General features: G+C 41.5%; 4 protein-coding genes across 4 annotated transcripts; 1 reads left to right on the top strand and 3 right to left on the bottom strand.

Moving 5' to 3' along the window:
- Positions 1 to 980: 980 nt before the first annotated feature.
- Positions 981 to 2351, bottom strand: BATDEDRAFT_85828 (uncharacterized protein; the record flags this gene model as incomplete). Its single annotated transcript, XM_006675972.1, has 3 exons — positions 981 to 1225; positions 1306 to 1780; positions 1980 to 2351. 3 exons carry the CDS (start codon positions 2349 to 2351, stop codon positions 981 to 983), a joined length of 1092 nt encoding a protein of 363 aa, XP_006676035.1.
- Positions 2352 to 2676: 325 nt separating this feature from the next.
- Positions 2677 to 5808, bottom strand: BATDEDRAFT_195 (uncharacterized protein; the record flags this gene model as incomplete). The annotated part of the gene is made up of 1 exon (XM_006674814.1): positions 2677 to 5808. A coding segment is annotated over one exon (3132 nt), but the record flags the coding sequence as incomplete, so codon positions are not given.
- A 2720-nt stretch (positions 5809 to 8528) lies between these two features.
- BATDEDRAFT_85827 (uncharacterized protein) lies at positions 8529 to 10820 on the bottom strand (the record flags this gene model as incomplete). Its single annotated transcript, XM_006675971.1, has 1 exon — positions 8529 to 10820. The coding sequence occupies one exon, from the start codon at positions 10818 to 10820 to the stop codon at positions 8529 to 8531; it is 2292 nt and encodes a 763-aa protein (XP_006676034.1).
- Positions 10821 to 11342: 522 nt separating this feature from the next.
- Positions 11343 to 12680, top strand: BATDEDRAFT_8789 (ribonuclease H2 catalytic subunit RNH201; the record flags this gene model as incomplete). The annotated part of the gene is made up of 7 exons (XM_006674982.1): positions 11343 to 11568; positions 11644 to 11715; positions 11809 to 11935; positions 12008 to 12095; positions 12185 to 12325; positions 12393 to 12483; positions 12553 to 12680. 7 exons carry the CDS (start codon positions 11343 to 11345, stop codon positions 12678 to 12680), a joined length of 873 nt encoding a protein of 290 aa, XP_006675045.1.
- Positions 12681 to 12806: the final 126 nt, after the last annotated feature.

The raw sequence follows: 12806 nt of genomic DNA, 5'->3' as shown, positions 1-12806 counted from the left end.
TCGTAGGACGCATTAAAGCAAACGTGATGGGTTTGCTTGTTTCTTATTCATTTGATGATGCTTTGGATCTGGCTTTTGCATTTGTCCATCATTTGAAACTATAACAACGCCACCAATGGATTCAATTGCCGTGCCAATATGAAGTCATACCGAATATAATATTCAAGACACGCTAAAATGAAATTTGAATTTTGTAGCAAAACCATTTATTGTTGGTTAAACTGTGGCGACTTGGTTGAAATTGAAATGTGGCACGCCTATAATGGGGTTTCTGAGGCATGCTACACATTTCATCTCAAAGCTTGTAAAAATAAATGCTCTAAATGAGTTACAGGTTAAAGCTATGCCGAATTTTCCCACTACAAACAAATCATGAAACCACCAAATTCAATGCAATAAACAGGATTGCCAACCAAAAGTACTCTATAATATGTACAAGATGGTGTAAAATGGCAACTCAATCTCATATTACAACATGAAAAGTTGCTGTATGTTCACTAAATACTTGAATCTGCTTTCGTGGACTATCGATAAACCTTGGCTAATAAAAAGCATTGATCAAAGCCTTGCAAGTCAAGTCTTGTCATTACAGATACTCTCAGTCATGATACATTTAAGATCAAACAAGAGTGATTCTTGCTTTTCCATCTGATACAAAAGCTATTGTTCCAGTGGACACTCTAATGGTATTGACATTGTTGAACCATTCACATCCAACCAAAGTTAATGGTGGCTTGCAATTCCAGCTACGTCATGCTTCAATACACCAATGTGATTTGGAACTCGCGCGCTAATGTTTTTAAAACCGATCCATGCCTGATCCCGCAAAAAGCCAACTCGACATGCCATGAATTGTACAATGTTGTTTACACATCACAAACATTCAGCTGGAATTTAACAGATCGATGCTGTCATGGTATGCATAATAGTGTTCTTACAAAAAAACCATGAATCAATCATTCATTATGTATACAGTATGTTTATTGAGAATTGGTTTTTGTAGAGTTTGCCGACGAAGACGATGCTGATTCTGCCTTGAATATCTTTTCTGCCCATTCTTGCCATTTTTGCACAAATTGATTGGCTACATGTAGAGGATATCCAGATATAACTTGTGTGCTAAACTGCTTGGCCAAATTCATACTGTGACCATTTGCCCACATTTGAAAGTATTGAACAAAGAATTGCTGCTGAGGTCTAAGGATCCGTTGAAAATATGCTAACGCTAATTATTTAATGTTCCAAAAAACGTCAGTATCTTGATAAAAAATCAAATGCATGTGTATCTGACATGAGAAAGCTTACTTGATTCTGGATCTACTTTCTTTGCCATAATGTGTGATTTCTCTGGTTCAGGTTTGATGTCTTGTTGCCTTTGACGGTGTTGCTCGAGAGACTCTCGATGTTGCTGTTGTATACGATCGGTATTCCCATTTTTCAATAAATTTTGCATTCTAGGCGGTAACTGTAGATACAACGAACCTCGCTCTATATCCAGTTTCAATAAACGCAGTTGGTCTTGTCGGGTTCGCTCTGCCTCCAACTGAGGCTTTACAAACTGGATATATTTGCCATACTTGTCCTGATCGATATCACCAATCTTTCCTGGAGAATTTGTATCATATGCCGGACTTTGGCTAATATCAAGAACAACTCTTTGCACAGAATCAGAGTCGAGGATAGATTTATCTGCAGTGGATTGTTCACTAAGCGCTCTCTTGATGGAATCAAAGTTTAACTGGTCCTTTGACAAGATCACCTCAAGCTCTTGTGGTGGTTTCTAGTGGTTAGAATATAGTATTTACGATTGATGGACATTTAGAATACAGTGTTGGTTGATTAGAACGGTGGGTTATTCATGGCAATAATTCCTGTGCAATCTTCACAAGATTCCTCTCGTGCCAACCATCCATGCTATAGACGATTGGTCTATACAGTGATGAAATGGCGCATAAACAGCAATCCAAAACTATACTGACCTTTCCAGAGTCTGGCATCCATCCATTGTCCTTGAAACAGGCCAAAGTAGGGAGCCTAGCAGCCGTGGCTACATATCTATTCAATTGCTGCATTTGAAAGTCCTGCAGTTGACTACAGACCAAATGAGGTTGTTTCTGCTGCTTCATTAGCTCCATTTTATGGTCGTGGTCAAGCTGCAGCACAGAATTCTCTGGATTGTATGCAGCCAGCCTTTTCTCAGTATACTTGCGATGGGTTTCTAGCAAAGCTGCATGCATAAAAGGAGAAATACCAGAGCGAATGGATTCATTGGTGTATGAGCCAATAGTCTTTGGCAAGTCTGGAAGTTTGATGATGGTAGCAGTGGTTGAGGAACTGGAGGTTCCAGTCATATCATTCTGAGCTGATTCAGGAACTGCCATTAATAGTGTTGTAGTGTTGATGCAGAGTTTTGGTGAATTTAGAAATCGCAATTTTTCATTCAAATGCTCGAGTATTCAATAGTGTCGCTTGCGTATCGATGTCTATTTTGGTCAATCGATTCTACTCGATCGCTAGTGTAAAAGTGGTTTATTTCATTTATTTGATTCCAAAACACAGTTTTGGATAAGATTATTATCCACCAGACTATCTAACCAAAATTCATCCTGAATACACATACAATAATCAATGATAAAACCCAGCAAAGTGTCGTTTGTTGCGGTCAGCAAGCTCATGTATCCTCTGCTTGGCAAACTCTAAATCTCTGTATACATACTGCACGGCATTCGCTGCACCGCTTTCACAGCGAACACGCTCACCCAACAATGCTGACCTTTCACGCATCTTGTGATCTGTAGTAAGCGTCACCAGAGCGGATGCAAGTTTATCTACTGTGAGTTTGCGTATGGATAGTCCTACTCCCAAATCCTGAACTCGATCTGCCCAAAAGTATTGGTCGCCGAAAAAGGGATAGATGAGTGTTGGTGCACCTGCACGAATTCCTGCTGCTGTAGTGCCCGCACCACCATGATGCACCACACCAGCCATCAATGGAAACAGCCAATCATGAGGTACCTTATCCAATGGATATATACAATCAGGATACTCAATCGGTGTTTCTGTCTGACCAGCCGTGGCCGAGTCTTTTGCTAGGCGTACTGACCAACCTTTGGATAAAATGGCTCGCACCCCAGCTTTTTTCACAGCTTCGATAATGGTTCTTGTTAATGCGTCTGGATCTGGCACGACAATGGATCCAAACCCAATGTATATGGGTTTGGCTCCATTTTCCATAAACTTTGTCAAGGATGCAGGTGCTTCCCAACCATGTTCTGGATTGTCTAAAAACCAATATCCGCACGTATGAATCCAGTCTTGCCAGTCTGGTGGAGGAGGAACAACCGATGGACTAAAGCTATACAAGAATGGCATTTTATGTTCCGATAAAAGTCCTAGATTCATTGTAGGCATATCCAGCGACTGTCGTCTCCATCTGTTCACTTGCGGCGCAACCCCTTTTTGGAATATATGCTCAATCAATGCATGTGTCATCAAATTGTACCCATAGCCAAGATGGTACTCTGGTACTGCAAAAGGATGTGGATATATTTTTGTGCGTGTCCAGGGCATTGGAAACGCAGAAAAGTAAGGAATTTGCATCTTTTCTGCACAGTGGATCCCGCCCATTGCAGTAGGACTTTCGATTAAAAGATCTGTTCCTTGAACTGCATCCCAACAGGAAAGCAAAAGTTCATCAACCCATCCACGAAACTTTCCCATTGCTTCGCGAATAAAGGAAACTGTAAATAAGCCGTTGTCAACACAGAGCTGCATGAGCTCAGCTGGATTTCCCATTACAGGTCGGAATTCAATACCGAATCCCTCGATCCAATCCTGATACTCTAAATGCGTCGCAAGTCTACATGTATGGCCATCAGCCATAAAGGCTTTGCAGAGAGCAATGTAAGGCTGAACATCTCCTCGAGTACCAATTGTCAAGCAAGTAATATGCATTTTTTCTGATAGTTTTATGGGTCGCTCAGGATCAAGAATGGGTGGAATATAGGCAATCTCGTATTGACTAAATACCGATTTTACGTGGGTTTCTGACAATGAAATGTCTTTTAATAACGCAGCCTTTTGCTCATGTGCGCTCAGCTCATCATTATTTGGCTCCACTTTGTTGGAAGAGGTATACAGCAGCTTATGTAGGACATTGTAGATTTTCTTGCGTGATTCAAACGACTGGAAATCAAATTTAATTTCTTCTTGGGTGTGCGTGGTAATTACTAGAGCATAGTACAATGATGTATACTTTCTAGATATATCAATATTGATGATCTCAGATAGAGGAACCATGACTTTGGCTCGAACACCAACAACCTTTGACTTGAAGCATAGAAAATGATCCGAGATATAAATCTTTCCCAGACGAAGAATGACTCGATCAAGGTAGCATGAGTATGTTGCGTGAAGGATTTCAGTTTCCGGAACGGAAAAATCTTTATGAAACGTAAGGATTTTTTGCTGTTGTGAGGCTGTAGTGGCTCCTGGATCTAGTTTAGACAACACATTAAACGAAGTTGAAAAAGCAGGGCCAAAAGCATCAGCACCGTCTGAAATAGTTTTGCGATGACCCCACCAGTTACGACGTATACTGCTGTCAGGTTTAGCCGGAGTGAGTGTGGACAAAAAGGGTGGAGTCTCTTTGTCAAGACTTTCAACAGCGCCAGATGAGAGTAATCCATTGATATTTGTGAGGCTTGATTGTTGTTTTTCCAAATTAGTGTGGCTTGATTTGTGATGTCTTGATGGCAAATTTAGTCCACCATTCGATCCAGAATCAGCTTGGTTATACGAAGTCGATATGTCCTCGTCAAACAGATTCATATCTGTTTGTGCTCGATGATGCAAGCTTGGTCGTGATAGTGGTGAATTAGAAACTGATCCAATAGCTATACCATTCTCAGCTTTGGTTGCCAACTGCGAAGCCACGCTAGATTTTCTAAACAAAGCAGGCAAACTCGTTCCGCTCTGCAGTAGCGATGAACTCGAAGTTGCTGGCATATCGTCATTAGTAGTTCCCAAAAAGCCATTTGTTTGTTTGCCCAATTTAGCATGTGAATCCAATGGCTGTGATGGCAGACCAGTTAATGCTGTCGTATCATACAAACTAACACGTTTTCGAACAACGTTATGTTTGGCTTCGTTTCTTACGCTTTCCCATAATGCAATAAGAGTATCGCACGCTCTATTTGCATCATTGAAGTAGGCAAAATAATACTCTTCAGAAATTAAAAATTCCGAGTCAACAATTTTGATGCGCAGCGAGTCATCAAGCCCAATAGACTTTGCTATTGAGATTTCCGATATGCTGGAAAGTGGAAACACTACACGAACATCGTCACCCATATTATGCGATCTAAATACAGCTGCGCGTAAAGCCGCCACCCATTCATTGCACAATGTTTCCGTGTCCGCCTCAAAAGCATATTTTTTGCTTGTCGTGCGAATTCTAAACCCAGTTTTGCTCAGTTTAGAAACACAAACACTTACTATGGATTTCATACTTATTGTTGACAAAGGATAATACAGCTCGGTAGAATTCCCATAAGCATAAAACGTGTTGCCTTTGAGAACAAACCAATTGGTGTTGTATAGTTTAGCTGTGGTGCGTTTTTTGAGGAAACCGGATTTGATATCACGAGTTGATTTGTAGAGTGAAGCGTAAAAGCAAATGTGTTTTGATGTAAGATACATGTATCCTTTAAGTAGAACAGATCTGACCAGCCAGCATGCAAATTCGCCGCGGTAGGGCTCTGTTTCAGGGAGTTCAAATACAGTTTGAATTTTTTCAGCTACAGTGAGGGATGAAGAATGAATGTTGCTATTTGATTCATGAAAATCTGGAGTGGATAGAGAACTGCCCAGCTCTTTTGCAGAAGTGATTTTTTTCCCGTGATGGGACTGATGATTTGGGTCTTCATCACGATCCTCGCCATCAAATGATTCTACTGAACTCAGACTATCCGAGTCTGATTCAGGGATTGTATTGTCTTTTTGAAATTCCGAGCCCCCTGCCTCGTGGGCTATATCTGATTGTGTTGTATTAAAATACATTCGGTGGATAGATGATCGATCATCTCTAAAACGAACTTCATCTGATAAATCTGGATCAAGTGAGATGCCGGCCCATTGATAGGAATTGTCATTTTGCACCTCGGACTCATCATCATCATTCTGGGCCAGTTTCTAATTTAAATCAGTAGATGGGATTGAATGTCGGGTTAATACAAAGAGATCGACAGAGTTTGAAGGTGTATTATTTCAATGTGAGCCTATTGAAATGAATACAGACTATGATTAAATAATGGACAGTCGGCATGCTTAAAGAACACATACCAGTGCGGCGGCCGCAAAATGCAATAAAGGGTTATTAACAGACTCGGTTGTAGATTGATTGGTTCCCGCTCGAAAAAAATACGGTCGAAGCGATTGCACACTCTGTCGTGAAAACAGACCCGATGTTGGTTTAGTTTTGGTCTGTTTTGTTGTCGAGTCGTCACACTCGCAAGACTCTTTGTCAGAGTCAGGATTATTGACTTCGGTTGATGCATGTGCTATTTGAGGTATATCAGGAGATGTTTCTGATGTACTCCATGGTGAAGCCAGCCGACTCCAATATGTTTTAGCTATAGAGGGTTTAGAAGGAGCATTCTCTGTAGTGGCGATATTTAAAGTGTTTGGTGTAGGCATTTGATCCATTCTACTAATGTCGAGACTAACTTGGGGGGATGAACCGAGTGGTGGTAATGATGCACTGTTAAATTCAGTGGATAAAGGATTGGGCTGAATAGTCGACACTGGCGAAATGGCGATAATGCTCGACGAAAGACATTTCCATTTGGTTTTAAGCATTTTTAATCTTGGTATAGTTTTGGTTGGTGAACAAGCCTCGGCCTCACTCGCGGATATATTCCGAGTCAAATCCACCACAGTAGGGTCTACCATGCCATCCAAACTCGATGGTTTACATCCTTGAGCGGGGATGACTGACTCGGCATCGTTGGTATAAAGAGGTACTTCCGATTTAGCTAAAGACTCGACATCGTATGCAGTTGTAGCTGTTTTAGACGTTGGTTCGAGACTAGTTGAAGCTATACAGGGTGCTATTGGGCTATGTGTGGCTTGTAACCCATTGATGAACGCGTCCGAGGGCGAATTGATGGAACGAGTTTCAGTGGGATAGGATGTGAAGGCATGCTGCTGTACAGTTGATGTAGGTATAGCGGTCAGCGAATCGGGTATTTTGGATGAGCAAGCAGAAGTCGGAGAGGCCCAAGGTAATGGAGACTGCCATTGTCCGAGCTTGCTTAGGAATCCTGCAACTGGTGATTGCTTTACTAAATGTTGCGGAATTGCGCCGGAAGTTGTAGAAGGCACACCCCCTTTTTGAGTAAAAATAGCAGATGTAACACAACTCTGGGGTGCAGTAGCAAGCCGCTCAGGACTAGACGCATTGAATGGAGCATTATGTGATTCGGCTAAACTGTCTGCAGCATCGTTGAATAATTTTTGATGGCTGGCACTCTTGGCGTGTCTAATAGGATAAGAGAAGCGCCAATTGCTTTTGGATGGAGTAATTGGTCGGGTCAAAGATGGAGTAACTGGTCGAGTCAAGGGCGGAGATACTGAGGATTGGATAAATATTGCTGACGTTGGTGACAGTGGTGGTTTTGAACGAAGTGGGTCCTCATTACTACTGGAGCCTGATAAACCAGAAGCTACCATAGTATGGCTTGTAGACGAGTCAGATATGGCTGTTGAGGGCGTATTTAAAGGATAATGGGATATCGTTTGTGTGCGAGTAAATACTGTTTCGGGTATGGGTTGCTGCTGTGACTGGAGTGAGCCAGACCGTACAAGATGAACAGATGTCCGTTTCTCAGGCATGGCTTGCTTCTCCATCGTGTTGCAGCCGTATTCACGTAAAATGAAACACAAAAGAGTCAGTATAATAAATGGCCAGTTTCATGAAATGATAATTCTTGCCAAATTTACTGGACACTGTATCCTTTGAACTCTTTGGCTCACTGATCTTTGTGCTCATCTTTATATAAACAATTGTGCGAATGACCACATTGCTGTTCCAGCAAGTCTCACATTCCTGGTACTTGTTCAGATTCAACTCTTTAAACCGAACATGACGACACTGAATGGCCGGCATGCAAACAACAGCTGTATTCTTGATTGTTCTCTTGAACTAGAGCGCGAATACATCCTAGATTTAAGATACAACAAAGAGTTTACAGAATTTTATTGAAAACATCAGAGTTGTAGAAAATACAGTTGCCAAAAATGCAAATGCTTGAGATTCATTCAAAATAGCTGCTGCTGTTTGCTTGGAAAGGTTTACTTAATGACAGGAGCACGAGTCGAGCTTTAAAATATGGCTCGACTGATCACACTTTATATTGCGTCGAGTGGTATTTTTGCTGCCATCTGAAAAAACATGTTTATCTAGTTTTAAACTGATTTACTAATTCGACTAGGAATATATAAAAATAAGTGGTACAAATGCTGCAGTTTTACACCTCACGAAGCTTATCTACAAATCTTGTGGTCGGAGCAGTAGTTTTACTTGCTAATGGAGAGGATTGCAACTCTTGTCGTTCATATAGTCCCAAATCTCTACGATAAGGTGCTGATCGTGGTTGTTTTCTTACTGTTGCATGAATAGGTACATCACCACTCGCACTTGCCATGGCAGCAATTCCAGCCCCGCCTGCATGTGTCAATGTGCCCTGACATTGCTGCTGTTGCGATGGTGGATTTTGCGTAAACGAGTATGTATTGCTAGTATTGTTTCCGCCTGTTGCTTCGTTCATCAAAAAAAAATACAGTTTCTCGTCAGATACATTTAAATGCGATGTTGCCTGCGATTGTTCTAGCGACGCTAACCGAAGCAAGTATTCTAAGAAGCAAAGTTCTCCGAGCACATGCTGTTTTGAGGCATTATTATCCATCTCCGCTGCTATTCTCTGGTTATTGATTGGCGTTGCCAAAGTGTGTCCACATCTGCTAACAGAAGAGTTCAAGTATTTTCCTAGAGACTGTGAGGGTTTTCCACCATCAGTAGTTGCAGCAGCAAGTGGTTTGCGTGTCGATCCACGTACAGGTGTGTGCCAAGACTCTTTAGTTTTATTTTTAGGAGTGATCTGGCTTCCAATATCCAGATCCTGAACATGACCTGACAACGATTCCACATCTGACTCATCATCAACCTCGCTACCAGTGCAACTTGAAGCATCGCACACACTCTCTGTTGCAGCATCATCATCCGTATTTACAGTAGTATCAAACAGCTCCAAAGCCAGCCACAGAACTCTTGGTTTCAACTCTGTACCACCAGATTGGCCAAAGTCATTTGCAGAGTCCACATCATTTGGTGTGATGGGTATATCTGATTTTCTATTTTCGCTATATCGAGGCTCAACCACTTTAAGCACAAGCACTGGCATACTTGCATCTTCAATATTTAGCAGTTTTCCAGAATTGGTATAAAACAGTCGCTGTATATGTTCAAGAGAGATATGTCTTTTGCCACCTTGTATAAACTTTGAGTTTTGATCAAGAGTCGATGGTGTGGCCGTAGATTCTTCTGGATCGTGAAACCGTCCATCGTTTAAATCTTGATCTAAATGCAACGAGTAATTGAATTCTGTTGGATGACGACAGAGTCGTGCACGACACTTTGGATACTCTTCCTTCCATGTCCAATCTACCACTGTTCGTGATCGTGATGAGCCTTCAAACAAAGTATATAGTTTGATATTGATTGTCGGACCTGGTATAAACGATTTTGGCATGTCCGTGGATAAAGCATGCTTGTGTATATCTGACTCTGGCTTTGATGCCTTTTCTTTTTCCTTTCCAGCAATCGGACTTGTATCCTTTGTAGATAAACCTGACTGACCAAGAGCGATTGAATCTAATGGCTGCTGTGATTTTGCCAGTTCTTGCGACTGAGCTTCATCATTAATCCGTGTCAGGGCGGCAGAAGCTCGCATGAGCAAAACTGGTGATACCCCAACAGGCACTCTGTTTCCAAACTGCACGCCTGATATCTGCAAGCCCATTTGCACAAATGGAACTAGATTGTCTACTTGCTGCAAAACATCCTGAAACGTTTCCACAATGGCATCCAATAGCACTACATCTGGTTTGTCAAGAGGCAATGCAGCGAAATCCTGACTCAAGGTATCGAGTGATGCATTGAGATCGTTTGAAAGTGTTAGTATAGACTCTAGTACAGAGTGACCTCTGGCAGCTGCCCATTCGCATAGATCTATAGCAGGTGTCAACAAGGCAAGCTTGTGTTCAAGCCGTTGTTGTAGTTGGCGCAAAAGTTTAAAACGTTCTTCTGTTTGAGTTGCCACTTCAAGGATTGGATAAGGACTAGATGGTGTTTTAAAGGATGCAGGAGTAGTGCAATCTGAATAAGCATCACCGTTGTTATCGCTAGAATCTCTATAATGGTCGAATCCTGGTTTATAAAGTTTCTTTTTTGTCGAGGTTGAATGAGCAAGGTTTTGACTTGTAGATTCAACTCGGGATTGAAGAAAGCTAGATATACGCTTGACCGCAATACCTTGGGCATAGCTCAATGCAGCTTTTCCGACCAGACTTGCTAGAAATACAGAGGGTACATTTGAAGAATGAGATGAAGATGCATGGGTATGGTGATTAGAATTAAAAACAAGTAAAGGATCAAGGGGAGGAGCAGATGAGATCAGTGTCTGAAACAAAGCCTCCAAGAGTACAGTGCGGTCGACGACAGTACCTCCAGAAAGCGCTAGTGTTGTAAGTACATTTTCCATTGGCGAACAGGTCAACTTTGTACGAAAATGAATTTGCAATCAAAAATTGTACGAAATGAATTTGACGAGTTTTTAGATGCCGACAATTGGAATGAAAACAGGATGAAATTCTGATGGCATCAAGCAGGCTGCAGCCTTTCGGAAACGTGAACTCCGTTGTAAAATTGCAATTGTTTCAGGTTAGCGTACTCTACAGGTGGAGCGTCAAGGCTCTCGTGTCAAAACAAGACCAACACCAAGATCAGCGAGCAGTCGCCACTAGACCAAATGTGTGACGTCCTAATCGAGTCGACAGGAATAGTAGATCGCTCAACACACTGGTTGTGTCAACAAGTCAGATTATCGCCACAGTACAAGAGACACAATAGATGAGCAATCCACCAATATTTATCGGAATAAACCCGACTACATTTTGATGCAAGTGAATTGTATGCAAGCATTTCAAACACAAGGTACACACTAATCGTGATCATTGCAATTTGTCATTTATCTTTATTTTCATCCACATTGTTGCTAGCTGTGATGAATGGTGACGATTGCTCTAATGATAGCGATTTGAAAGACAGTCATACTCTGGAAAGTGGTACCAACTGTACTGCTACTCTCAACCACATCCCCTCTGGTCCCTGCACTTTATCTTGGTCCCACAACTCTCTAGTTCCCATCAAAGTATCATCTCAATTACCAATATCGGACAGACCTCCGTGCATTTTGGGTGTAGATGAAGCTGGTCGAGGTCCTGTTTTGGGTAAATCGACTAGGTGTTCACTAGTGTTTTTATTGGTTGGCTTGCAATGGTTGACATGTAAACTTGTATATACAGGTCCGATGGTGTATGCCGTTTGCTACACTCTTATTTCTCACCAGGATAAGCTCAAGGATATTGGTTTTGCAGGTATATTGGAGTAAAATTCAGGATTGATCGGGATCTGGACCATTGATGATGATTGAAACCATATACAACATGATTGGAACAACTGCAATGTAGATTCAAAGGTGTTGAATGAAACTCAGCGTGATAAACTCTTTGCAACGATTGAAAAGCAGTCCGAATGGATTGGATGGGCAGCCACTGTCTGTAGTCCTCAAGATATTTCTGAAAGCATGCTACGTCGGTAAGCAAATCCAATGATTTCTTTATGTTGAATGAAATGCATCTACCATGTGTTTAATGACTTGTTGATTAGTGCAAAGTATAACTTGAATGCATTGGCGCATGATACCACCATCAATCTGATTCAAAGTGTATTGGATCAAGGCGTAAATATACAAGAGGTATTGTATTGATGTGTATGCTTCTAGTTGAGCACTATTTTGAAATAGATTGATGTTGGATTTGGGTTTTAATTCAATGAGATGATTAGGTGTATGTGGATACAGTCGGATCTCCAGAATCATATCAAGCCAAGCTTGCCAAACGATTTCCAAAGATTGGCAAGATTGTTGTATCCAAAAAAGCAGATAGTTTATTTCCCATTGTCAGTGCAGCGAGTATCTGTGCCAAGGTAAGAATGTGGAGCATGTAGCCAATTAACCAGATCACAGGTGGACTATTCATACATCTATGTGTAGGTTACTCGTGATGCTATTCTTTGTAATTGGGAGTTTGTAGAGCCAGGCATAGATTCCACCCAGCGTGCATTTGGCTCGGGCTATCCAGCAGGTAAATCCATAGCCTACCACGAATAAGATAAAGTTTACTGATGCTGTTCAAACTCTTGCTGGTTGACAGATCCAAAGACTGTTGCATGGTTGAAGAAGCATCTTGATCCAGTATTTGGATTTCCAAGAATTGTTCGATTCTCGTGGTCTACTACAGCAAAGCTGCTGGAAATGCAAGGCGTTGATGTACTTTGGTAAGCAAGATATTTCATTGCTTGTCAGAATATTGGGATATTAACTTTTGGGTATTGCTTGATCAAGGGAGGACGAAGTGGAGACAGATTCGCATAAACCGCCATTCCCCAAGCAAGTTGTATGCCTGAA

The sequence above is a fragment of the Batrachochytrium dendrobatidis genome, assembly GCF_000203795.2.
Source record: "Batrachochytrium dendrobatidis JAM81 unplaced genomic scaffold BATDEscaffold_1, whole genome shotgun sequence".
Classification (NCBI taxonomy): Eukaryota; Fungi; Chytridiomycota; class Chytridiomycetes; order Rhizophydiales; genus Batrachochytrium; species Batrachochytrium dendrobatidis.
Note: the sequence above shows the minus strand (reverse complement) of the source record. Positions and strands in the feature narration are given on the sequence as shown.